Source organism: Lepidochelys kempii, chromosome 19 (genome assembly GCF_965140285.1).
Source record: "Lepidochelys kempii isolate rLepKem1 chromosome 19, rLepKem1.hap1, whole genome shotgun sequence".
Lineage (NCBI taxonomy): Eukaryota > Metazoa > Chordata > Testudines > Cheloniidae > Lepidochelys > Lepidochelys kempii.
Window position 1 is genome coordinate 9,137,761 of NC_136398.1, and position 27,986 is coordinate 9,165,746.

At 49.6% G+C, this 27,986-nt stretch overlaps 1 protein-coding gene across 2 annotated transcripts in view; it reads left to right on the forward strand.

The window, feature by feature from the left end:
* The first annotated feature begins 6,325 nt into the window (after positions 1-6,325).
* The window catches only part of LDLRAP1 (low density lipoprotein receptor adaptor protein 1), a 36,636-nt gene continuing 14,975 nt past the window's right edge, over positions 6,326-27,986 (forward strand). For both annotated transcript variants that reach the window (XM_073317876.2, XM_073317878.2), the window contains exons 1-3: positions 6,326-6,504; positions 19,813-19,955; positions 23,880-23,992. In XM_073317876.2, coding sequence (XP_073173977.1) covers positions 6,420-6,504; positions 19,813-19,955; positions 23,880-23,992 — 341 coding nt within the window. In that variant the 5' untranslated portion in view covers positions 6,326-6,419. The remainder of the gene's footprint in view (positions 6,505-19,812; positions 19,956-23,879; positions 23,993-27,986) is intronic.

Below are 27,986 nucleotides of genomic sequence, written 5' to 3' on the forward strand. Positions count from 1 at the left end.
GATGCAACATTCTCCCTTAAACCTTGACTCCCACCCCTCACCTCATCTAGGAAATTCAGTACCATAGTCTGTTTCGAGTGACTCTGCTATTACATGTCATTTATTTTACATTGCCCAAATTTTAACCCTTCAATCTGATGCAGATTTTTTTATTGATGGGGCTCAATCCAAGGCCCATGGACCCGAAAGGGTGATGCCAGTACACAATTTGGCCAGTGTTGGTACAGTCAGTGACTTGCAGAAAGCATTTTGTGTGGACAAAAGCATACTCCATGTGGCAGTCAAGCGGAACAGAAATGTAAAACAGTTACCATTAACAGAAGGCCTCCCTAAAACCCCTGTGGGATCAGGTATCATTTATTTGTACAGTACTTGAATACTATTTATTTCTGTAATGTCAACTCTCTGAGAATCAAATTTCACTTCCTTTTAAAAACACACACTTTCATTAATTAAGCCTCCCAGCACTCCCATACATGGAAATTATACCTGTGTAACAGAAGGGTAAACTGAGGCACAGAGCTGTTAGGAAACAGACTACAGCTCCATAGTAAATCAGTGTCAGGAATCCCCATTCTGAGGTTCTCAAGCTGGATGTTGTGAACAGGTGACGGGGGGGGGGGCGTGACCACCTGACCCTTCCCAGCTAGATGGAGCAGGGGGGGGAGAGGGTCCCGGCTGGAAAAGTTGACTGATCTAAACAGTAGATCACACTCTCTCTGGCAATGCAGTTTTTTGTCTTTGGCTCTTAAGTGACTGGAAAGACCCACACACCCGGCAGCAGCTCTGATAGAGTTTGCTTAGTTCACTTTGTGCCTTGATTGTGGCTGTCTTACAATTGAGAGGGTGGTTTGGGATTGGTATTTTTAAGTATTATTTAAAACTGGAGCAAATCTGGGCCTGCCTTAGAATTTCATGGCCATCACGATGGTGCACACCATGGGAAATCAAAACGTCTTCTTCCAAAACGCAGGGATAAACTCAGGTTTCAGAGTAGCAGCCGTGTTAGCCTGTATTCGCAAAAAGAAAAGGAGGACTTGTGGCACCTTAGAGACTAACCAATTTATTTGAGCATAAGCTTTCGTGAGCTACAGCTCACTTCATCGGACGCAAGCTCAGAGTCTCATGCTGCAAAACAGCCTGCTGCTAGCTCAGCTAAAGGAGAAGCTTGCCTAGCTAGTAGCAGTATAAGGCCTGAGCACATTTGAGCTGTCCTGGTTCCATCCAGGGGAAGGCGGTGGTGCACTTATTCACACCAGCCTGTTCAGTTTTATTCCACCACAATCCATCACTGATGAAACCAATATGACTAAAGTAAAAATTATGGAGAGAACTGTTTCCTTCTAACGGATTCCCTCTAGTGAATCCGAATGGAAGAGGGTTTATCTAGCCCTAAGAGCAAGGAAATGGGAATCAGGTTGCCTATTCCTGGCTCTCCCAATGACTCAATCAGTGATCTGAGCCTTAGCTTAGCTGCTCTATACCAGTTCGCCCCGCAGTGAAAGAGATTTAGTTACAATACCCCACAGGGACAAGCTGCGCTAAATTCATTCAGGTCTGTAAAGCACTGGGAGAGCCTCCTTTGAAAAGTGCTATATGAGTACAAAGCATTATTCTGAGTATTAGTGCATATAAATCTGTCACTAGCGGTGTAATCTGTGAAGCTCTGAATTGCCCAGAGAGAACACAAAACAAATTGGCTTGCAAGTGAGGGCCATGCTGTCTCCACAACTAACAAGGGAGGTGGCTTCTGGCCAAGCTGACTTTCCTGGGCAGTGGAGTGCGGAAAGGTGACCATACAGGCCTCTTCTGCCAGGGCCAGGTCTATATAGTGCAAGGGACAGCCGTGGAAGGACCACTAGCACTGACTGTATTACCCTGGACATGGGATGTGTCTACCCTGCCACTTAGTCACTAACACCAATAGGGACTTACCTTGAGTTGTAATCAGGGTAACTTATGGCCAATGAAACATCGATTGCAGCAAATGTGTATTTCCCCCGATAGAAGGACACATCTGTATTATTATTATTTATTTGCATTATCGCAGCACTTAGGAGACCCCGTCCTGGATGCTGTACAAACACAGACAGACCCTGACCCAAAGAGGTTGCAATCTAAGTATAAGACATGAGACACCAGGTGGATAGAGACCGACCGACAGGGCAGTACAGGGGACCAGTGAGACGATATTGGTCAGCATGACAGGCACCGGTCTCAGCGCACAAGCGGCCTGGCCATTCTCAAGTATTTTGTAGGCCTCCTGGCAAAGAAGAGTTTTGAGAAGGGAGTGGAAGGAGGAGGAGTGAGTTAGTTTTGCAGATGTTTCCAAGGGAGCTTTCCCCAGACACGAGGGGCAGGATGGGAGAAAGCATGAAAGGGCTTGTTAGAAAATTGAACAAGTGGGCGCCGGAGGCTGGTGTCATGGGCTGGCTGGAGGCGGGAATTGACCTTTTGAGACTGAGTGAGAGAAGATTCGTAGGGTGGGGATAGCATGAAGGGCCTTGAAAGTGAAGACAAGTGGAACAGAGGACCCTGGAGTTCTGGACATGCTAATAGATGGCGCAGCTAAGAGCTGAGATTTAAAGCTTGCTAGATGACAAGGCTATTTTAAACATAAATGATTCCTTTGCGGAGACTGGCTTGGAGGTGCCGCATGGCCATGCAGGAGACCTTGGTTTGATTACTAGCCTCTCTCACTCCGGCTGCTGTCACTGTCTCTCCCTCTGGAGCTGCTCCAACACTTGAAGAAATATGTCCCGCGACTCCCAAGCAGTCCTCCTGTCTGAGAGAGCATTTTCAGCGCAGTCAGGGAAAAACATTGACACTGATGCTGGTAGTTCACTGGGGCGGGGGGCGGGGAGAATCAGCAGTGGAGGACACATTGCAGCTGGAGTCTGTGCTCAGAACATCAGCATCCAAAAAAACCAGCCCCATGCAGCCAGAGCATCAAAACTCCAGTGTCTGAGAACGTAGGCCGGGCACGCTGAAGGGAGCTAACAAAGTCAGCAACACATACAAGTTGTTGGCAGGGGACGGACAGCTGAGCAGGGAAAGCTGCACGTGCGAGGGTGCTGCACGCAAGACAGGAGCATGCCCTGTTCTGACGAGTGGCTTGTTTTTGCAGTCGCTACAGGGGAAGCGGTGGGAAGGAAGCCGTGCGAAGGTGCTGAAGCTGCTGCCCGAGGTAAACAGCACATTGTGATACACTTAGCTGATGATGGTGCAAAACACAGAAAACTGTAGACCAGAGAAGAGGAAAAATAGCACACGGCTGCACCAAAAGCCTGCCATGTGGATTTATCAGCCTAGTTTGTTATAAAATTTTATAGAGTATCTGGATTGGCCATTCAGCGGCTGGCAAGGATGAAACACTCCAGCACAATGCACGCTGCAATTTGGGAACCGTGCTATGCCAACATCTCAGCCACAGGGCTTCGATTCAGCAAAGCATTGAAGTGTGTGCTTAAACCCCTTGGCTTCAGTGCCGCTTTAAACATGTGCTTAAAGGCAAATATGGTTGTGTGCTTTCCTGAACAGGGATGGATTTAAGCACATGCTTAAGGGTTTTGCTGAATTGGGGCCTACAGCTTTACAGGGACCTTTAAACTGACTTAATTATACACTTCCACCATGCCTATGCTGTTATTTACCAGCTACATTAGACAACCAGCTGTATCTTTTGATACCAGTTAATTTAAATCTCCTGTTTCAAATTCAGACCACAGTTGTTGCTCTTAAAGGGATACTGTCAGGTTAAAAATCAGACAGTGTATTTTGGGGGGAAATATTACTAATAGGTTAGATTGTTAAAACCAGAAGAATATCTTTAATCCAATTTACTTTTCATCATTCGGGCGGTTTATCCATTTCTTGCATTTCACTCAGTTGGGACAATGAAAATAGATTAGTCAATTCTACTTTTATTTCTAAATCACTTTCACTTTTTGGCTCCTCGTGTACAAGCGCAATACTGCAAGGTTTGGATTGCCAACACCAGATGGGAATGTTTAAATTCAATCAAAAAGCTGTTTTCAGTTACATTCAGATATATTTATTAATAGGAAGTACTGTAAAAACCTGTAAAAAAATTATTTTACAAAACCTACATTTTGGGCCTAACCCGCCCACTTATGATAATATCCCGTTAATCTCAACAAGCCCACTAGGCCCCTAAACCTACCAACACTCATGCACATATGTTTAAAGCATGCTAGTAGCCAGCTGAAATCAAGTAAGCTACACATGCATGGAGTTACACATGTACAGGCCTTTATTAAATGTGACACTAAAATATTGCATGGAATTTGCTTGTACTACATTTGAGGCTTTAAGGAAACAAAAAAATTGTTCTTCCCATGCCTTTTTAACACATTAAAGTCTTTTGATAGTAGTTCTCATTTTCCATGTACTGTACATTATACAATGCAGTAATCACATGGTGGAAATGTTTCAGAGTAGCAGCCGTGTTAGTCGGGATCTGCAAAAAGCAAAGGAGTACTTGTAAATGCGTTAGTCTCTAAGGTGCCACAAGTACTCCTTTTCTTTTTATGGTGGAAATGATTTTCAATTCTAAATCCAAATACACTCTGGACTTATCAGAATGGTGAATCAAGCTTAGATGAAAGAGGGTCACCACTGCCATACAATAGGATGGAAAGTTTAATTGTGAAAAGACCATTGATTTGATAATATGGACCCTTAGGAGTCTGGGGGCAAAATCATGCTAGAGTTGCCAAGGTATGTGTGTGGGGATAACTGAGCTGGCTGATTTAAGCATGAGGCCTCCTTAACAATAACACTGGGAGGGTCCCCATATTTGAGGAGTGGCTGCCTCATGATCAAATGACATGACCAATTAAAGCCTCTTGCATGGGGGACATGAGGCCATTGTGTCCAGCCCCGATGACACATTTATGCAACACACGGACATGACAGCCACTAACTCCACAGGCGGGAGCGGCTTTCGGGACCTCTCTTACATCCAAAACTGATCCTGACAGTGCTTGGCTGGGGAAGGCAAAGGCGTTGTCCTGCTCCAGAAACCTAGGTACCTCTCTGGGCAGGTCACAGTGCCATCGGAGCTTAACTAAGACTCCGAAGCAATGCTGGGCCCGTCACGGCCCAAGGATGGGACTTCCCAAGCTCAGACCATAGGGTTTAGACTGCTTGTTCTATACATTTATCCTCAAGGCCCTACTTAGCTTGCAGATATTGTGGATTCCACCATAGGAGGCTTCCCCTGCAATTTTGACACTGGACAGCCCCATCATGCGCAGATCTGAGAGCCGGAGCCCTGGGCCCCCACACTCAGTCCCAGGCAGCTGCTGTCAGCCCCAGAACCCCCCCCACTGAGCCCCTGGCGGCTGACAGCAGGAGCCCACTTCCAGCCACAGGCCCCCGCTGTCAGCCCCGTGTCCCCACTTCCAGCCACAGGCCCCCGGTGTCAGCCCCGTGTCTCCGCTGCCGGCCACAGGCCCCCGGTGCCAGCCCCATGTCTCCGCTGCCGGCCACAGGCCCCCGGTGCCAGCCCCGTGTCCCCGCTTCCAGCCACAGGCTCCCGGTGCCAGCCCCGTGTCCCCACTTCCAGCCACAGGCCCCTGGTGTCAGCCCCGTGTCTCCGCTGCCGGCCACAGGCCCCCGGTGCCAGCCCCATGTCTCCGCTGCCGGCCACAGGCCCCCGGTGTCAGCCCCGTGTCCCCACTTCCAGCCACAGGCTCCCGGTGTCAGCCCTGTGTCCCCACTTCCAGCCACAGGCCCCCGGTGTCAGCCCTGGGTCCCCGCTGCCGGCCGCAGGCCCCCGGTGTCAGCCCCGTGTCCCCGCTTCCAGCCACAGGCCCCCGGTGTCAGCCCTGGGCGACCCACGGCGGAAAGTCAGGGGCAGGTCTGATGGACTTTAGGAGGGCACCTAATAAGGTCCATTCGTGCTTTTCCGCAATTGTCCCTGGCTTGTCGCCGACTCAGCTGTAATTTTTTGGGGGACAATCACCCCCCCCTTCACACCGGGCCTTACTGATACTAGTTTCAACCTGGGGCACGCTGCGATGTTCCCCCCGCTGGGACAGGGGTCTGCACCGGCGGGGGGGGCGGGCTGGCCTTGCTGCCACCACCCCATGGGAACCCCCCCTCCCGCCAGTGGGGCCCAGGCCTGACACGACGCTCCCGGGCCAGCGGCCACGCCCGCCTCAGGCTGTCCCGGGCGGCGCGGCCCCGGCCAGGCCGGGCGGGGAGGTGGCGGGGCCCGGGGCGGGGAGCCGCCGCGCGTCACCAGCCGCACCAGCCCGGGCGGATCTACATAAAACTCGCCTCCCACTTCCCCCCACGCGATCATCCCTCGACCGCCCCGAGCCGGGAGGCGGCGCCCGCCGCGCCGGGCAAAGTTTGTTGGCCGGAGTTGGGGGAGCGCGGCGGGGCGCGCCATGGAGGCGCTGCGGTCGGCGGGCCGGGCCCTCATCCGGAGCCCGAGCGCCGCCAAGCAGTCCTGGGGCAGCGGCAAGCACCGGAGTGAGTCCCCCCGGGCTGGGGGCGGCGGGCGGCTTATCCCTGGGGTGGGGGGCGCCCGCCCCTCTCCAGGGCTCGCACGGGGCGGCTGCTGCGCCCTTGGCCCCCCGGGAACCGGGTTTGCCCCCCGCCCGGTTACCTGCTTCTCCGCTTTGGGAGCGAGCCCGGCTGGCGCCTCTCCCTGGGCTCGGGGGCGCCCGCTGGGGTGGGGCTTCCCGAGGCCCGAGAGGAGCAGCGGGGCTTGGCCTCATGCCCAAAAGCTGCTGAGCTGGAGGATGGTCCCACACCCCCCAGGTCGTGGCTGGGTCCTGCCTCGGCTTCCTCCTCTTCTCTCCAGCCTTACAGTGAAATCTCGCCTCTGCTCCCTCCCTTCTCACCCAAGCAGAGAGGGGCCAGCCCAGAGCACCCCCCCCAACCCGACCCACACGTACAGCTATTGCTCTACTCCCAGTCCCTACCCCCTGGGGGAGCAGGTTGGGGCCTGGCTTGGGCTGCCTTGTGGTGTGGACAATCCCTAGCCCCGTCCGCACATCTAAGACTCGTGAACCTGTTCTTAGCCCGCGATTGAATGCGCAAGCAGAATGCTGTGGAGCTGGGTTAATAGTTACTGAAGGGCTCCGGCAAGTGAATGAGGCCACGGTGCGTGTGTTGCTTCTAATGATTGATGATGAGATGGTGGCTAACCAAGGAATTCCTCTTCCTTGCACCCTGGGTTGTAGCCCTATATTTTAGGAATTGCTGCACTGCTCCTCTTCTAGGTGAGGTTATGGGCCTGCCTGGATGTCTTGAGCCAATTTAGTGAGTCACCTTCCGCTTACCTGCGAACTCCATAGCTCTGCTGTCAGGCTGCTCCTACCAGGGATCGCTGACTTGACTTCCTTTTAAGAAGGACTGTATGTTTCTGAACCCCTTAAATTACCCCTTCTCTACCCGAAGTCTCGCCTTTTGCAGACAAACCACCCTACTTCTCCTTCGGCTCGACAGCTTTGGGATTGTTGTCGTTGATTGTGGCATGTCCAGGTTTAGAGTTTCCTTTTGCGCAAAAGGAAAGAAAACAAACAAGAGTTGTTGCATTCACAGGAGAAGACTGGAGCGTAATGAGACCACACAACGCTCTGCCTGCTGAGCAATTTACACATCTTAATGCGGTGTGTCAGGAGTAGTACATTAGCACATGCATTAGTCTGTTGGTCGCGTGTGTTCTCTCCAAGCCTGCCCTCCTTTATGGCAGACGTTAGCCCAACTCTCCTTTTAGGAGAAGAAGGAGAATCCAGGCTGACTTTCTGTCCCATCACAGGTGGAACTCACAGGGTACTGGGTTCGTGGAAAGGGGTAAAGTTCTGCAGTAGGTGTTTTGGTTTTTTTTTTGCTTTGGTTTAGTTGTGCTTCATCCAGAGTCAAATCGGTGGTTAACTTGTAACTTTGGTTTTATTAGCTGGCTTAAAAATATATTTTCTCGTCACTACACCCAGGATACCAGTTTAAAAAAAAATCTCACTGCGGTGCTTGATTTTGCACACTCCATCCAGCTTGCTACTAGATTCTTGAGCTTTGAACAGTAGCTAGCTGTAACTTGCATTCATTCCAAGGCTGCTGGGCACCTGCCATGTGTACACAGAGCCCTGGTTCCTTTCCCTGCTCCCACACAATAACGAAAGGGTTTGAAGTGGAATTTTTTCAACTTTCTTCCCCTTCTCAGTTTTTAGCACTCTTATGATATGCCTGCCTGCCTGGCCTCTCAATCTTGGTGGGATCTCGGACTCCTCTCCCAACAGCTAAACTCCATGTGTGTTCTCTCTCTCCCCCTCCTGTCTGCTGAAGCTTGGATGGGAGTATGAGAGATTAATTTCCTGCCATGTGTGGTATATCCTCCTCCCCATCTCCAGCCTTGCAGTGTGTTCAGAATGCTGCTCCCAGGATCACCTTGAGCTCCTCCTGTCCCTTGCACCTTGGTTCATTCAGATCAAGCTTCTTGTCTTCACCTTCTAAAGGAGGCCGCTCTCTGATCTCATTTCCTCCCATGGGATGTCCCAGCCTCTCTGCTCCAACCAAGATTCTCTGACTGGTTCTTTTGTCCCTTTCACCAACTCCTAACTCCATGTCCCAAGGCTGGGAACAGCCTCCTGCTCAACGCTCTCCAAGAGCTAGTCTGGTCCTCCAGGCTGCTCTCTTCCATAAGGCCTAAAGTGCTAGACTGTGATTGCTCCCCTTCCAGTTCTGACTTACCGTGGTGAATATGCACAGTCCTGTCCATTGATAGGATCCAGGAATAGCCTGTCATTTTTGCCATCTCCCTAAAAGCTATGTGAAGAAACTCCTGGGAGGAGATAAGTGGGGTTTTCATGAAGTGCTCTGTTTCCCATACCAGAGGTGCAGTAAAGAAGCAGGACCAAGTTTGCTACCAGCGGGTGTGCAGGAAAGCCCAAGATCCCTGCAGCAGACCAAAGCACACTAATCCAGGTTTAAGAATGAAGTATTTTCCTTTGCCAGCTCTCCCTGTGCCAATAAAACCCCTAGTGTCTGGAGTCTTGGCTACATGGTGGCAAGATCAAACTGCATGATTTTTTTGACTAATCCTCTGAGATTTACTCCAGGGTTTTTTGCCTCCTTTAAGGATTAAGAGGCTAGTATCTCTGGATCTGAAACTACACTACAGTATCTCTGCTGTAGACGCTTTGGCACTGGGCTGTGACTTGGTACAGGGTCTGCAGAGAGTGGCGTGGAGGGATTTTTCTGACCCGTACCCAGCTACAGAGTTAAAAGCAAACCAGTTTTTGGTCTTAGAATGAAGCTGTTCTGACTCTACTATTAAATTGTCTTAAACAAGCTTGTGAATTGCATGAGAATTGTGTGCTGAGTAAATGAGTGAAAAGCAGGAGTCGCTGTCAATTGGCATGGAGACATCAGCTGTGTAAATGTAGCAGTGATTCCAGGTAAATGCATACTGACCTCTTGCAGAAAGGACTCTCTGTTAAAAGCATATTTGATTGCATTGGACTTACTAAGGCTTTGTGTGTGTGTGTGTGTTATCTAGCTTTCGATTCTCCCCCTCCTCCCCCCCCCTTCAAAATGAACTTAATGATAACGCTCTTTTGGAATGGGGACTTGTGACACTCTAATCTTGGAATCTGTTTGGAGGCCCCAAGATGGAAAAGGTTTCTCGTCTGAACACATCTATTCCCCCCACATACCCGCCCCCCCCCACCAAAGCATAAACCACTGTGAGCTTTGCAGCCCCTTTCCGGTCTGCCTCTCTCAACGTTGAGCAGCTGCATGCTGATTGTAATTCTTGATCTAAATCAGTTTGTGAGCCATGCGTCATAGATCTAACCAAAGGGGTGCTTGGTGCCGTATAGTTGACAGTCTCTGCCATTCAGTAAAATTGGGGGAGCAGCCGAGGAGGGGTGTGCTGTTGTGAAGGGCTGGTCATCCAAGCCATGGGAGCAGTGGGCACTCCCGATTTGTTTTTGGCACAGTGTGGGGAAGATGTGCTCTTCTCTTCGCCCCAGAAGATCTTGAGAGTCCTAGTGGGAAATCCAGGGGAGGGAATGGTTTTGGTGAAGTTGATAGAGAGCTCTGACAGTTTCCCCTTCCTGGGCTGCAAACCATCTTCCTCTCCGAGTACTTCAGTGGCTGAACTGAAACCAAGGAGCTTCCTTCCTAAGCAAGCACGGCTGCTAGCGAAGCCTGGCTATCCGTGTGCCTCTGAAAGCTGTCGATGTTCAGACTTCCCAACTGGGGGCATGGAGTCAAAGTGGGACCTGAGGATCCTCTCCCTTGGTCTCCCCCACCTCCTCAAACCCCTTCCTCTCAGCCTGAATATGCAACTAACAGAACAAGATTACTTAGCTGCTTCAGTGCCCAAGTAATGTTACTCAGCTGCCTAGATGCACAGTGCTTGCCACCCCCCACCCCATGCACACAAGCCCAGCGCAGCTTCAGGAGCGGTATGAGGCCTTCGTTGCACCCAGTGTTGGAAATGGAAAGGCTCCACCAGTCTTCACACCCCTGCTTGTCTAGACAGTGTGGTCAACTCACCATTTTATTGTGTGCCTCTTAACTCTTCTCCCCCGCAAGCTCAAATATTCCCGGAGCCCTGTGATGATGTGAACCTTGGCCTTGCCTTCTTTAAAAACCTGGTTTCTAGCCCTCCTGGTTCAGAAGCTCAAAAAGGTGATCCCACGCCTCCTCTTGCCCCTGCCAAGGCTCAAAACCCAGAAGGCAAATATTAAAAAAAAAAAAAAAAAAAAAAAAAACCTCATGGTCAGTCCCTGTGCTTGGAAGAGCTGTACGCGTCCATCTGGAGCCGGTCCGTTAGCATTTGCACTCTACGCGTGGGGCAGGAGGGTTGAGTAGGAGAGGTGGCGCAGAGGTTTGTGGCTTGTTGAAAGCCACAGAGGAAGTCATCACAATAGCAGCAGAGCAAACAAACAAGGGGTGCCTGGCTCATAACCTGGTGCTCACTTCTCCAGCTCATTGGGCTCCCTCAGCTGCTGGTAAAGTGCTCAGAGGCTGAAAAGCACAGTGGGACCATAACAGGCATCTGTCCCTCTGAGCAGGGCTTGAGATGTGTCGTAAGAGTTGGCCTGCTGCACCTCATAAGCTGGCCAGCCGTCGCTTACTTTGGAATCGCGGGGGTGGGAAGCCAAGGAAATCGGTGGTACTGGAAGAGTCTCTAATGCTGACAAAATTCAGCCCCTTGTTGCGTTATGTCTGTAAACAGATGGTACCAAGTTAAACAAAGGATCTGGCTTGTCCTTGGTTCCCCGCTAAACTTTGGGAGCGGGTCATCTGCACAACCACAAGGGTTGGGGTGGGGAGCTTTTAGAATAAACAAAGCCTGGCTAAAAATAGCATCCCCCTGGTACAGAGGCCACTGAGAGACTCAGGCTAGCCAAGCAAAATAGACTCTCTTGCCATGTCTTACAGGCTAGATGAGCTGTATTGAGTCTGAATGCCAGAGGCCCACTGGTGCTGGGAAACAACTGGGCATTCCAAGTCCCCCTGACTTTTTGTCTATTTCCACTGCATTTCAGCCCCTGCTCTGGTCAATTGCATTCTGCTCCTGTGAACCTGACAGGGGCTGTCCAGTCTTGTGGATAAACAGGGTTAGGAGTCACTCTGGTGTCCAGTCCAGCTCTTTCCCATGGCCTGGGGTTGAGCGTGCTGGCTCACTTGGAACCAGGATTCAGGTTCCCAGAAATCCCAGCCTGGGTGAAGTTTCTGATTCCCCCCCCCCCCCCCCCCCCCCCCGTGGGAGATGTGCATATGTCCACTCTGTGCCTGGGAGTAGATAGGGCCATGAAAGACCCCAGAATCCTGCAATTGCCCTTATGTGTTCAAAAGGCTTCAGTGCTGCTGTGTTGTGACCCCCCCGCCCTTTTTTTTTTTTTTTCCCCTTTTTAAAACCAGTTTATGCTCACTCCTCTTGCCTGCCTTCAGGCTAGGCCTGTAGTGCCTCTCCTAGGCTGACTGGCCTGGCGGCACATATAAACAGCCTGGCTATAGCCCCCACCCCTTGATACCACTATCCTCGACTATTCAGGAATATGGGGCATTCTCCATCTGCTCATCAGAGCAGAGCAGATGGGCACAGTGCAGGGATGACGTGATTCATGCTTCTTACCAAAGCACAGCTGGTAGGTCAGATCCAAAACCTCCCTGGCTTGTCGCTGAAGTTCCAAAATCTGGAGGAATGCAGGAGGTGGTGTAATATATCACCAACAGAGCTGTAGTCTCTAGTACGCTCACCTGTTCTGGCCACCGCTGATAGCTTCTGTGCATCTCTTTGCTTTGGCAGCGGTTTTGCTTTGCAAGGATTTGTCAGGCTCTGATGGACTTGCATGTTCTCCCCCAAACGGCGAGTCCTGACTTGCTGTATCTCATTCAGTGGCTGCTGCCAACACCGGCAAACCTTGAAACAGGGTATTAATAGTTGGACAGACTTGGGTGAAATCTCTGTCTGCTGCCTCCCCCTTACTTGTGCCTTGCAGATGGCTGGCTTGCTTGCAGTTGCAGAAGGGGGAATGCCATGTTCTCTGGAAAACAAGGATTCCTGCCTGGCATGTCTCTCAGGCTGCGGAAGCTGAGGGGTTTGTCCTGGAGACCTGACTGAGTTGGGAATGTGTGTGGGTTTTGTTTGTTTTTTGTGGGGGAGGGGGAAATGGAGGAGCTGTGTTTTTTAGAAATGGCATGCAAAGGTGGCCTCGTTCCTAAAATATCAAAGACCTGTTAAATCTTTGTAATTACAATGCTGGGCACATTATAGATGCCTGGGTGAGCACGGAAAAGAGGTCCTGCTATACTCCTGTCTCCTTAACAGACTGTCATGTTCTGTCTGACTCTTAATCCTGGTATTTTTGTACTGTCACCCCAACTTTTTTCCCTATGTAATGCCCTCCAGTGCTGCCCAGAATCCGCTCCCTGCTGCATAAGGCAAGCTTTTCTCCTTTAAAATGAAGGGGGGGACCCTACATTTGTAACACTAGGGGTAGAAAAAGAACCATTCGTTAGGGCTGTCAAACAGTTAAAAAGATTAATCATGAGTATCATTTATTTAAATATTTGTGGATGTTTTCAACACTTCCAAATCGATTTGTTTTTGATTACAACAAATACAAAGTATACAGTGCTCCCTTTATATTTTTGATGACAAGTATTTGCACTGTAAAAAAAAAAAAAAAAAAGTTTTTCAATTCACCTAAATCAAGTACTGCAGTGCAATCTTTTTCATGAAAGTTGAACTTGCAAATGTCGAATTATGTACAAAAAGAGAACTGTGTTCAACAATAAAACCATGTCAACTTTTAGAGTCTGCAAGCCCACTCAGTCCTACTTCTTGTTCAGCCAATCGTTCAGACAAACCAGTTTGTTTACATTTACAGGAGATAATGCTGTCTGCTTCTTGTTCATAATGTCACCTGAAAGTGAGAACAGGTGTTTGCATGGCACTGTTGTAGCCAGTGTCACAAGATATTTACATGTCAGATGCGCTAAAGAGTCATATGTCCCTTCATGCTTCAACCACCATTCCAGAGGACATGCATCCATGCTGATGACGGGTTCTGCTCAATAACAATCCAAAGCCATATGGACCGATGCATGTTCATTTTCCTTATTTGAACTGGATGCCACCAGCAGAAGGTTGACTTTCTTTCTTTTTTGGTGGTTCGGGTTCTGTAGTATCTGGATTGGAGTGTTGGTCGTCTTAAGACTTCTGAAAGCATGCTCCACACCTCGTCCCTCTCCGATTTTGGAAGACACTTCAGATTCAGATTCTTAAACCTTGGGTCGAGTGCTGTAGCTATCTTTAGAAATCTCACATTTCTTTGCATTTTGTGGAAGTGTTCTTAAAATAATATGTGCTGGGTCATCATCCAAGACTGCTAAACATGAAAAAAATGGCAGAATGCAGTTAAAACATAGCAGGGGACATACAATGCTCACCCAAGGAGTTCAGTCACACATTTTAATTATTTTTTTTTTAATGAGCCTCATCAGTGTGCAAGCATGAAAGGGCATACGAATGTTTAGCATCTCTGGCACATAAATACCTTGCAGTACCAGCTACAAAAGTGCCATGCAAATGCCTATTCTCGCTGTCTGGTGATCTTGTAGATAAGAAATGGGCAGCATTCTCTCCTGTAAGTGTAAACAAACTTGTTTGTCTTAGCGATTGGCTGACCAAGAAGTAGGACTGAGTGGACTTGTAGGCTCTGAAGTTTTACATGTTTGAGTGCAGATATGTAACACACACAAATCTACATTTGTAAGTTGCACCTTCATGACAGAGACTGCGCAACTATACTTGCATGAGGTGAATTGAAAAATACTGTTTATCACTTTTACAGTGCAAATATTTGTAATCAAAACTAATATACACTTTGATTTCAGTTACAACAGAATACAATATATATGAAAATGTAGAAGAATAGCCAAAATATGTAATGAATTTCAATTGCTATTCTGTTGTTTAACAGTGTGATTTAAAACTGCAATAAATCGTGATTAACTTGAGTTCATTGCGTGAGTTAACTGCGATTGACAGCCCTAACATTCATATGTGAACAAATGAGTGACTTTATACCTGAGTCTTCAGACAGCCTGAAACAGCTGAACTTCTATCTTCCATTTCAAAGGGGGTGTTTTGGTGAAACCTAATGATGATGTCCATATTAGCACTGTTGTGTTCCCTGATCACTTTGTTCATCCTAGGGTGCCAGAAGCCAGTGTCCCCTCTAACTGCTCTAGAGATGGAACTATACACTTATTGGACCACATCTAGGGGGAAGCATAAAACACAGTTGGATGTCTGATTCACTATCCCCAGGAATGACAGTCTATTCACTTTCCTATTGAATTCAACAAAACCCTAAAATCTAACTCTCTGATTCTGCTGTAGCCCTTCCAATGCACTGCAGAACAGATCTTGACAGTGTAGTGCAAGGGTAGTCTTATTTTTATCTTTTTTTTTTTTTTTTTGTCAAGGTCCAAATTCCAGAGAAAATTTTGGGATCCATTTAAAAGCGCCTGTAGGTCTGGATTAGGCCCACGGTCTGCCAGTTGACTACCACTGATGCAGTGCGTAGATTTCAAAGTGCTTTACAGATCTTGCCTGGAGGGGTGGAGGCTACTAATCTGCACCAGGAAACAGCACCTGGCTCCAAAACCTGGCAGTGGCGGTTCCTCTCCATAACCCCTAAGAGCCCGAAATGTGCCCTGCTCTGTGGAGTCTGAGTCACCGGGCTAACCGCTCCCTTTCCCTGCGCTGCATCAGGGTGAAGTCACCCTCTGGTTTAGGATTGCATGGAGGTTTTCTCTGTAAAAGCATGTGCGCAGAGCAGAGGCTGCTGGTGAATTCCCTGCTGTGGAGAGCAGTTCTGCTCAGCAGAGAGGAGTGGGGGCGTGGAGAGGCGGGGTTGTGGCCCTGTGACCCTGCCGTTCTGAAGCCCCGGAGGTCTGGCAGGGGTTTTCTATGTCCTGATTCATACAGTACATCCTATGCTGCGTGTATGGAGCTACACACTGCAGTGAAAAGAGGCTGTGTCCACTCTGTGGCGTGCAGCTCTTGACGGGGGCTTTGGCAAGGGGGAGGCAGTGGGGAAAGGCTCCAGAGGCAGGGAGACACGACCCTGCTTAAATAGTAGGGCACGTAGCAAGCCATATCGCGTCTACGTGCCCGCAGGGTTTGGTGGTCTGTACCTGAGTCTCCTAAGCAGAGCCCTGCTAGCTACTCTATCTGTACCTGTGCTGTTTGGGCGTGTGTGTGTGTACTTGACATGCTGCCTCCAGGAGTGAGCAGTGACCTGCCCTTAGTGAGATCTGCCTGCTGGCATGGTTGGCCTGTACCTACACGCTGCCAGATGCTCACTTGCATCTGAGGGGAGCAATTTGCCAAGCTCACTTGGAATGGGCCCCATGGGGGCTGGAGTGGACTGTCTTGAAGGCTTAGTGAAGGAGGACTTGTGGCAGGTTAGAGACTAACATTTATTTGAGCATAAGCTTTCGTGAGCTACAGCTAACTTCATCGGATGCATGCAGTGGAAAATACAGAGGGGAAATTTTATATACACAGAACATGAAACAATGGGTGTTACCATACACACACCGTAACCAGAGTGATCACTTAAGGTGAGCTATTACCAGCAGGAGAGCCGGGCAGAGGAACCTTTTGTAGTGATCAAGGTGGGCCGTTTCCAGCAGCTCACAAGAATGTGTGAGGAACAGTGGGGGGGGAGGGGGGGGAATAAACATGGGGAAATAGTTTTTACTTTGTGTAATGACACATCCACAGGCTTAGAATAGCTGCCCCTACTGGGAAAGGGAGCATGTGGATTTGATGCAGGTTGAGGAAAAGGTGGATGTGGGGGAGAGCAGCACCCAAGAGACCTTTGCTAGACAACACCACCACCCCCCACCTCGTCAGCAAGAAGTGGTGGGCCACCTGTAGACCAATACCCCACACACAGCACCCTCCACAACCGTCTCTGAGCATGGCTAGTCTGACCGTGCTGCCATAGCTGGATGGTTGTGGAAGAAGCAATTGGATCTTTAATGTAACTTTCTCGGGGAAGGATCATTGGTGTCTCTGAAATGAGCAGCAGACCCTTAGAGGTTTGGAGGCTGGTCAAGGCTGCTGCTTCTGCTGCTAGATGAGGTGGAAAAGGCCGAAGGCCCCTGGGCAGCATTCCCTGCCTGCGTTAATCCTCTGCGGTGTGCTGTAAACGCCTCTCCTTGCCAGCATGCGGCCACTAGCTGCAGTGGGGATAGGTACTCGAGCAAGGACACGGACCCATCTCTTCCACCAAAACGGCCGTTCAGTGGCCCCCGTTCTTTGGGGCCCTCTTTCGTGCCTTCCATAGATAGGAGTGAAGACCGCCTCCCATGCTCATAGCAGCTTCCCTGGGAAGGGGAGGTGGAGCCCTTGTCTAGTTGTAATTTAAAACCTTGTGACCAATTAAATGCGCTCACTGGAGCGGGCTCTGATTCGGTGCAGTGGGAATGAACTGGTTAGGATGTGTGCAGCGCTGCCCCTACTGGCATGAAATAGGACTGCTTGACAGCTCGTCGAGTTTTGCTGGAAGGGGAATCTCCTTTACTGCTGGTAGCAGGGGCCTGCCCTGAGCGAGAGGCTCCCGGTTCTATCCCCGAGGCTATGGTGAATTCTAGAGCGGCTTAGACCCTGATGAACTAGATGTATTTAGTCTTGGTACAACTGAACTGCCAACGCTTCTGCTTGAGCAGCCAGGTCTCCGTTCCAGTCCTGCTCCACGTCTTCGGTTCCAGTATGCCTCTAACATCACTAGCTACGGGGGTGATGAATTGGTGCCTCCGTGCTGTGATCAGTCCTACCCACTCGCTCATCGGGGGCCCCTACCTCACACAGCAGTAGGAAAGCGGCAAAGTCTAGTACAACTACCTTGCCACGAGAGGTGGCCCTGTGCCTGGGGGAGGAAGCCATGTGAGGCCTTTTGGGAGACGACACAACCTGATCTGTTCAGATTGGCGTCAAACAATAGCCTGCACGAGCCTCAAGTCTGGTCTCTCTACTGCTAAGAAGTGTACGTGATTGCTGTATTGAGGCAATCTCTCCCTGCTCTCTCAAAACAGAGGGTTGGATCCTCCACTTATGTAGCGCACCAGTTTATAACCGCTGTGTGGATTAACCCCAGCTGAGGATCTGGCCTGGAATGTTTAAATGCTATTGTGCAAGCTTCCTGTCTCCCTTCGGTGCCTAGCAAAGCTCAGTGAAGCATGCATCGTGGGGAGGGGTTTGCTCTGACATCAGTTAGTCCTGCTCCACATGACTAGCCAATGCACGCAGAGGGGGCTGCTGCAGAGCAATTGCTGTTCACCATGTGAAGCCAGGCTCTCTGACTTGGGGGCTCTCTGGTGGGTTTTCAGGTGGTTCTGCACACTAGCCACAGGGTGAGCTGCACTGGCCTGCCTGAGAATCTGCATTCCTTGGGCCATGCAGTTCGTGGGTAAGGAAGCAACTCTTCTTACAGGCTAAGCAATGGTTCTCAGCCAGGGGTTCACATGGATTTAACTGGGAATTGGTCCTGCTTCGAGCAGGGGGTTGGACTAGATGACCTTCTGGGGTCCCTTCCAACCCTGAGATTCTATTCTATGATTCTATTCTATGGAGGTACCTCAACCCATGTATTTGCCTAGTTTTACAACCGGCTACATAAAAGCAGTAGCAAAGTCAGTACAAGCTAAAATTTCATACAGACAATGACTTGTTTATACTGCTCTATACACCGAAATGTATTTTATAATTAGATGGTAAAATGAGTCAGCAGTTTTTTCAGTAATAATGCGCTGACAGACGTCTGAATGTTTGTCTGATTTTATAGGACAGTAGTTTAAGTGAGGTGAAACTTGGGGGCGGGGGGTACGCAAGACCAATCAGACTCCTGAACGGGGTACAGTAGTCTGGAAAGATAGAGAGCCACTGGGCTAGGAGATGGGGTGGCGAAACTGGAGAAAGTGAGTGCCAAGAACAATCTTTCCCATCAATGTTGGATGCAGAAACGCGCGCTCTCTCCCCTTGGGGGTGATAGCGAAGACCGCTGGTGCAGCTTAGTTATTCGCATCTGCGTACTCTCCCTTTGGGCGATTGCTCATATGACTCCAACTCTGTGCATGGGCTCGGGCTCAGATGCGCTCTAACTTGTGCATACCCCCCCTCTTTGCTTCCCCTAGTCTGACCTGAGTCTGGGGGCAGCTGTAAGCAGAGTAACACCGTTTTTAAGTCTGGCTGCGGGGGTGTGTTTGGACTAAAACACCTCTGGTCCTTTTCTTGGCTTGTGCTGCTAAAAGCCTCCCCACTCCAGAGACTTATAAGGTAATGTTAGCACTCTCACAATCTCTGCTAATTCATAATCCGTTTAGCAGTTAATTAGAGGGGATTGGCTGGTCCTAAAGGAGCTTTGTTCAGGAGGGCATAAGGAAGGTGTGATCCATTGGGACGGCTGCAGAATTGTATGTGCTAGTTAGTCCTCTCTGGTGACTCCACCACCTGGCACACACCTCTGGCTAGATCACCAGCTGCATCAAACAGGGATGGGGGGGGAAGGGGTGGCTTTAAATAAACTTATTCCTAGCAACATGGCTCTCATGAGGAACCTTTTCTCCAGTGCTTGAGGACTTGGCCACAGGGCAATGCTTGGAGGAGCCAAATTGGGCAAGGGTGTCTTTGTTTTGGTTTGTTTTTGGTTTTTTTCTCCCCCCCCCCCCCACACACACACACAGAGGATGATTGTACATGGCCATATTGCTGAGCATTCTGCTCCAGAACGTATCCCCGGTTCTATTATAGGGCTGTTGCAGCTCATTTGCTGAACTGCATGAGGCAAAACCAGATGAGCTGTAGGGTCTTGTCTTCTCCCTTCAGTGGGAGATCAGGCTGAGTCTCTCTCCACCAAGGTCATGCACCTCTTTCCCAAGGCCTGGCCTTGGGAGTCTTTCTGCCTGGCCTGGATATCTCCCTTCAAGCAAGGTTTCTTCTTCACTGAGGGCAGAATAGCATCGTCTTACCTGAATAATGCTAAGATGCCACAGCGATGGGGCAGGAGGAGTGATGATCACCGAAGTACTTTCGGTAGCTAGCACTCTCTCAAATACCTCCAGATCGTGACAATTGTGTAGTAGCATTCCATGGCCCCCTCTGACACCTGGGCAAAAGTACGTGAGATGCAGATGAGCCAGCTGCCCACATTTGCATCACCTTGCAGCATTTTCATGTTTAATGAAATCACTTCTCAGGTCCTAGTACGCTCGAGACTAAAGATCTTTGCTATTCCTCAGAGCTACCGGAAAACTGGACCGACACCAGAGAGACCCTACTGGAGGGAATGCTTTTCAACCTAAAGTACATGGGCATGACACTGGTGGAACAGCCCAAAGGAGAAGATCTCTCGGCAGCTGCCGTCAAAAGAATTGTGGCAATGGTGAGTGCCCTCATCGGGGTTCTAAGTAGATCTGACGCCTAATAAAGGAGATCCCTGCAAAACCAAACAATGCAGACTCTTCTCTTCCTGGTGTTGAAGCAAATGATTCTTGAACGCTTATCCTGGATGTAAATGCTTCCTATACACACCCCTCTCCGAGGGTTTTGCATAAGCAGCAAGGAGTTGATGATGGGTCACCCAGAAGGACTGTGGAGTTTAGGTGAAATAAAACCTAGTATATGATCTCTCTCTCTCTCTCTCTCTCTCTCTCGTGCAGGGGTTTCTCAAACTTCTTTGCACTGCGACCCCCTTCTGACAACAAAAATTACTACGTGACCCTGGGAAGGGAAACTGAAGACCGAGCCCCTCTGCCCCATGGGGGCGGGGGCCAAACCCAAAGCCCGAGACCTGCCCCCCTCAGGACTTCCCGCCCTGGGCAGGTGGGGGCTGTAACCTGAGTCCTGCCGCGGAGGGCTGAAGCCCTCAGACTTTGGCTTCAGCCCTGGGCCATGGGGCTCAGACTTTTTGGCTTCAGCCCCAGCAAGTGTAATGCCAGCACTGGCAACCCCATTAAAACAGGGTTACCACCTACTTTGGGGTCCCAACCCACACTTTGAGAACCGCTGGCCTAGTGCTCGCTAGAACTCTCTCCCATGGCTATACTTGGTCCTCCTTATAGGAAGAGAACCTTGAATGGTGATTGCTGTGTCTGCAGCTATGGTTTAACCCTTAATCATGGCTGAGACACACAGTTATAGGAAGACTTCAGGGTTGCAGATAGATAACCCAGGGAGAGACTCTAGTATTGTGGATACCTTGCCAAATCTTGATTTCTTAATGGTACAACTACTCTAAAAGCAGCCTATATACTCTTCATGTCCAACCTCTGTCTCCCCAGAGATGCGTTAGTAGACCTCTGGTATGGGAATTCCCAGTCCCCTATCTGGCTGTGTTGGATGCCGTGGCATCGGAACAGTTTTTATAGGGGTTGGGGGGGGGGGGGGGAGGGCGGCTGCTGAAAGCCATCGAACCAAACTGTAAACCCCTGTGTGTGATTGGAAACCACTTCAAGCTATGGGGTGCAGCAGCCCCTCTGGTTCTCGCACCCCTGGTTGGATGGGCTTCTCTGAGCTTTACAATCCCAGAGGTGGATTGGAAGGGACCAGCACAAACTGTGCAGCCCGTTCCTGGCCACTGAAAAGGCAATTAGTCTCCCTTGCAGCTGACTGATGCTACTTTAATTTTGCCAGCGCCGTACAGCTACCGACTGTTAAATATTTAACACTGCAACTTACTTAGGAGTCCATCCTTATTCACCACTAGTGCTACAGCAAATTAATGCATCTTTAGACACTTATCAAATGGAATGAGGCAAAGACTCAGTCGCATGGTTAATCCGCATAAAACTAAATGTGGTGGCTCAAAGCTTCGGGCAGTGAGTAGTATCTTCCTGACAGGGGCTGAACTTCCAGGGAAATGAAATAGGCGGGGGAGGGCTCTGGGAAATTCTGGGAAATGACATACATTAACACATTCCTCCCCTACTCTGAACTCTGGGGTGGGTTATGACTCCTGCAGCCGCTGAGCCCTCCAGCAAGACCTAGGGGCAGAGCCTCTGCTAGCATCACTGGGCTCTGCAGACTTCAGTAAAGTGAAGCAAATTTGCACCAGCTGAGCATCTGGCCCCAAAGCTTATGGGCGTGTCACGAAACGTATATTGCGACTGGCTGTGTACCTCGTGGCAGAGATTGGGGAGTGTGGCCCTTCCCCTCTTTAAGCTTTGGGGAGGGCACTGCTCACTTCTCTGCTCCAGGATCTCTGGCTTCTCCCAGTAGGGCATGGCTCTTGCAAAGTACTGTGAAGTTGTCTGTCTCTGTGAAACTGACGTTCATCTGTCTCACTTGGGTGCCTACTAACTCTTGGGTTGCTAGTCATGCTGTGTCCAGGATCTCTGGTGATCATTGCTGTGGTGGGTGGAAGCTCATGCCCTTGGCTAGAGGACTCTGGGTGTGCACACAAAGAAGTCTCCCTGTAAGTACAACTCTCCTTGAGGCTCTTCACTGAGGGACAGTGCTGGGTTGTGAGGGTCTGGAACCTGCCGCGTTGCTGTCGGCACTTTGAAGTGGTGCCGGTCTGATGACTGCCTGGCAGGTGGGGAGATGCTGTACTCAGTAGGAGAGCTGAGGTTCTCTTCACTGGGCTGCAGGTGGCTGAATTATAACATGTGGCCAATCTAATGCTTTTTGTCCTCTTAATTGGTTCTGTCTTGAAGGGCAGTTAAAATTCAAAGCAAACATTAACTTGTGAGTGATGCAAAGTTAGAGCATCAGGCCTGGAAAGGTGGTTAGAGATGGTTTTGGCAACAGTCCATTGCTCTTAGATGTCTCGGCTCCAGCCATTCGTCCCTCTAATGCGGAGTAAAGACATGGGAAACAAACTGCTCTGCAAATCTAGTGTTGAAACAGCAGACTTCCTCCGTCTGGACTCTATTGTGGCCAAGCCACTACTCTGCAGGAGCAGCTTGGTTGGCCTGCAAATCAGCAGCTAGGAAAGGGCCCAGTCCTGCAGTATCTGGAGTATACAAGTGCTACAGGTACTGGGCTGGCCCACAAATTTGGGAGGAGGTGAGCATCATTCTTTTATTAGAAAGAAGCAGGGAGGTGGCAGACTGGAGCTTGGCGATGCCAACTCTTGTCATACATGGTGGCATTACAGCCCCAGCTCCTGGAGTCATGTGATTATTTGAGACCCTGCTTACTCTTCCTAGTGGACATTTCTAGACCTTTCGTTAGCAGAGAAGAGCTTGAAAATGGGACCAAGGTGTGCCCTAGAGACTCAAACAAGAAATCAGTGAAACATGGTATTTTTAAAATTCTGATTTTGGGGGGTGGGTGGCAGCCTGACTAGGATTTTTGAATGACTGACTGGGATTGGCAATGCTGTGGAATACTGAAGGCCACTTCTGGAACAGCACCTGCCAGCTTGAGCAATGGCTCCTGAGCTGGAGTTCCTCTTGTCACTATACAGTACTGCTTCCTTAAATCTGATGTGCCTTGTCAGCCCTCATGAGCCAGTGAACAGCTCAGTCGAACTAAACACTGCAGAGGCTGTTAGGAAGCCCTGATTTGCATTGTCCCTAGGACAGCAAGGTAGAGTTACACACTAGTCTCTGAGTGCAAATCCCAGTGCATTAGGTGAAGGATATCCAAGCTTTCACTTCCTTTTTAATAAGGTGCACTCTGGAATGGGCTTGATCCTGTCTTTTTTTTTTTTCTTTTCCCCAGGCAACATATCCACTGACTCTCCTCAGTAACTTGAGGATCGGGCTTTCAATAAACTATTCCTTTATGGGACTACTTAAGGCAGCTTGAACAGAAGATAATGGCTTACTACAGGTGTGGTGTGGTTACTGCCCCCAGAGGATAGTTCTGTTGAAACAAAACTTAGGGGATCAGTCTAACTCCATTGCATGTCACCCCTCTCTTGCTGGCTAATGTGTAATCTGAGAGCTCTAGTATCTCCTCGGATGTTGGACTAAAAATGAAACCTCTGCAGAACTTGGCAAATTCTGCAGGAGCCCAATTGATCTCTGCCAAGACTACATCCATGCCGGTCCTGTAGCCTTCAGGCACTGTAATCAGTACAGCAAAGTCCCTCTGACCCCAGGGATTGTGGGCACAGTAACCAAGCATGTTATGGGGGTGCATGCTCAATGCCAGTGTAAATCGGTGCTTCAGCAAAGGTACCATTTTAATAAGGGCCTTATTGTACCTAATAATAAATCCAGTCTCTGATCGTAACAAGTGCCATTAATTTGTCTATTTAAACAATCCACGTCTAGAGTGAGTAATCGGCCTCCGTGAAACAGCTTTGAACGTAACCAGGCTAAATACCAGTAAATCTATTTCCCTTTCCTTTCCAAAGGCTAAAGCACGTGGCAAGAAACTGCAGAAAGTTACCCTGAAGGTATCTCCCAGAGGGATTATCCTAAATGACAGCGGAACTAACGAATTGATAGAAAACATCTCGATATACAGGTATGTTATTGGAGACACTTCAGCATGTAAAGGTGTGGAGCCCAAACCTGTTCCTGTTTGAACTGATGGGCGTATTAGCCCTGGCTACACAGCCCGCAGTCTGGTGTGAGGGTAGGGAGAGAATGCATCGGGCTCCAGTCTTCACCTGTACTGCAGGCTGACCACATCTTTAGGAATCTGTTCTCGAAAGCCGAGGCTACGTGGGAAGAGGGGAATGAGTGAACACTAGGCACCATGAGAATCCAAAGGGAAAACCTCTGTCTAGTGCATGGGGTAGGCACCCTATGGCATGCTGATTTTCAGTGGCACTCACGCTGCCTGGGTCCTGGCCACCGGTCCGGGCGGGGCTCTGCATTTTTAATTTAATTTTAAATGAAGCTTCTTTAAACATTTTCAAAACCTTATTTACTTTACATACAACAATAGTTTAATTATCTATTATAGACTTACAGAAAGAGACCTTCTAAAAACGTTAAAATGTATTACTGGTACAGGAAACCTTAAATTAGAGTGAATAAATGAAGACTCTGCACAGCCCTTCCAAAAGGTTGCAACAGAGCCAAGAAGGGGGGAGGATAAGGAAAGATTCTCTGCAAAATACAAAGCACGCGGTTCATTTAGATTGGTGGTCCCGACTCTAGAATGTGCCCCGTCCGCTGGGCGTCTGACAGTGTTGTGGAATCAGATGCACTCGAGTACCGCAGGCCCAAAAGCATTTGAGACTGGGGAAAGGTAACGGAGGCCTCTCCTGGAGAGGAGGCTTGGAACGTTTGAGACGTCTCCTAGTTCTGTCCCGCACGAAACGATGGCATCAGTGTCGTGCGGTGAGGCTCCACGCGAGCTCTAACAAACGGCAGCAGTCAAATGTGGTTAGCGTCTGACTTCTGCTTGGTCTCCTATGTGGAAAAGGGGGACCATCCGCCCGGTAATGGAGGGTGGTGACTTACACAGCTCATTCTCCTTTACTCTGTCTCCTCTCCAGGCTTGCTAAGGCTCTGTCTGACCCTCTAATGCTTTCTCTCCCTCTGTTGGAGCCCTAGTCCAAGTAACAACTCCTCTCCTTGCCGTTGTATTGATTGTGTAGCGCCCAGAGATTCCAGGTGGGATTGGTGCCTTATTGTGGTAGGTACGGAAAGCACACGCAGTCCCTGCCCTGATGGGCTTTCAGCCTCCCTGACGAGGCCAACCACTGAATGGAGGCTGAACTCTCCTCTTTACCCTAGAGATACAAGCAAGGGCTGAGACACAGAGGTGGGCGGGCTGCTGTGGTGTGGCTAGAGGATTTTGGCTTCCAACACTAACAGCTCAGCTCCTCCAGGGAGCCGGAACTCACTCTGAAGCAGGCAAAAGGCAGGCTAAATTTCAGGCAGCTTAACAGACCTCGGACTCCTGACTTCAGGTGTCAAAAGTGGTTCCGAAGTTAAAACTCCAGCTTCAGCAAGAGGCACGTGCAGCTACTGGTGTTAATCCGGTTGCATGGAGAAATTCGGCTCCTTTAAAGTTCCATCTAGGGATGCTGGTGTACTTAGCCAGTTGGATCTTCCTGTTTCAAGGGGGGGGGTTAGCTCGAACTCTTCTTTTTTCCCTCTCCCACTCCTACCATGGCTTTGGTTCGGGCCCTGACCCAGTCTGTAATGCTGAAGACCGGGATGAGGAATTAAGTCGGGGAAGCTGTACAGCCTGTCATGCAGGAGATCAGGCTAGATGATCGCAATGGTCTCTTCTGTCTTTACAATCTATTGTGAGGTGGAGGGGAGGGGGAGGGGGAGAGATTATCCCATCCCTGCCCACTCTGGGATTCTTACACCTTCCTCTGAGCATCTGGTGTGGCCAGTCAGACTGGGTACTAGAGTAGATGGATCCAGGTATGATCCAGTCTGCTGACTCCTGTGTTCCATGCCTCCTTCCATCCTCCCTTGCCTTGGCATATTGTTGTAAGTCTGCTTCCCCATACTGAAATACAGGGTAGTGGCATTTTGCATTGCCTAGTAGTCAGCTCACAGGAAGCCTTTGGATCACTGGGGGTCTGGACAAAACCATTGACCATCCTTGCTCTACACAGTCAACTGTATAAACATGGTCATGTTAAAACGCATGGGAGTAGAGTTCCTTCTGCAATCTTCACCCCATAGACCCCCTCACAATTAAAAGTTAACAGCTGCAGACCTGGCGTTCAATTCTGCTCTCTTTAATCACTCCAGATTAGTCCTGGTCTACTGAAATCCAGCGGAACTGTGTTGTGGGTGAGGGCAAGAGGTGGGGAAACAAGTGAGTGCAGACCTGAGGTCTGAATAGTTAGCTGCTGCCTTGAATTGAGCTTGGACACTGGAACGGTGAAGCTGTCCCTTCCGGTCCACGTTTATACAAAGGTATCCTCTGAGTTGACTGAAGTGTCTGTGTCTTAAGGCAGCTGACAACATCAGAGGCAGTTCTGTAAAACAATACCACTTTGGGTGAAGGAATAACTTTCCCTAAAGGAGGGCGGGTTGGTGTGCATGAATTTAATTTTCTCTTGCAAGCTTTCTTTTATTGCCCAAAGTAATTTCTCCCATGTGCCGGGTCAGGATTGAACTGACAGAGCTGTGGTCTCTGGAGCACGCCCCCTCAAACCTGGAACTTTTATTAGGCAAACTCAGACTTCACTGGCAGAAACTCTGATCTCTCCACCACTCTCCTCAGGCAGGCATCCTAACGGACTTGCTGCAGCTTAAAACACAGCCCCTGTGACTCTGTAGGTGGTTTTCAGACTCGCCCCTTGGTGTGTGGTGAATTGCCTTCCGGTTACAAAACCGATTAACTTCAGAGGCTGGTGTGAATGACCCTCCCTTTGAAAACAAATGATGATTGTACATGCAGGTGAACAGTGGGGGTTGCTATGAAGCAGGGAGGAGTGTGTGTGTGTATGTGTGTGAGACGCACGCAGGAGGTTTTGTTGCAGTTCTCAGAAAGGCCAACTTTGCTGCTTTGAAAGCAAATGACGGAGGGGAATAAACCTGAAGGGCGTCATGCTTTGCATGACGCCACTTGGCAAGGCAAAATGTAGGCCAATGAGCAAAAGTAACCTGATGCACAAAAAGAAATGAAATGAAAGTGTTGTTAAACCTTGACTGTGGCTCTTTAAGTCTGTCAGGGAAATGAGATGCACTTTCCCCTTCCTAGAGGACAGTCATGCAAGCAAGGGCTGAATGGAGAATCTGGTGCTGTGAGAAGATTAACCACAGGTCCCCCTTTCTTCCTCTAATTCTCTTCAGGGTTTCCTTTGAACCTACCTTGTGGGGAGGTCACATCCTCAATAGCCCGCTAGATTAAATTACTGCCAGTTGTATGTGCACCTTGTATTGCCTTTCAGTGACTCAGCTGCCGTGTGTCGCAATGACACTCACTGACATAAGATGGGAGTAGCCGATCTCTGTGCCGATACTCACACTGGGGGAAGGAAACGCTCAGAATTCCAAGGGTCCTGCCCCCACACCCTACAAAGGTGCATTTATAGTCTGCTCACCAGGCCAATGCCTGGTCGAAGGGCACCCTGCTTGCTGGCCAAAACCTTGTTCAGAAATGCAAAGCGCTTCCTGCCTGGCTCAGGGGAAAGCAGCCCATCGGAGGAAATGTCCCTCAAACCTCAGGCTGAGTGAATCCCCATGGCCCACTGAGTTCAAGGATGCCTGCAACTGCTAGAGCAGATCTCCTGGAGTTTGAGGCTCATTCTTTCAGACAGACTTTCCTTGTCCCCGACGTCAGCTTCTCTCTCTGACTGGAGCGCACACAGGGGAGCTTCCGCAGTAATTTGTGGTGCTGGAACAACTTGGGCGCTCTCCTTGCTGGAAGAGAATATGCATGAGATTGTCCTGACAGCAAAGTGTCTCTTGCCCAGCTCAGAAACTAGCATGTCACAAAACCTGGGCAGAGAGTTTCCTTTCCTTGAGCAAAGGTAAAGGCTCCTGTTCAGAGGCTGTAACCCCACCAAACGCATCATTCGGTGTGTGGCTCTGCT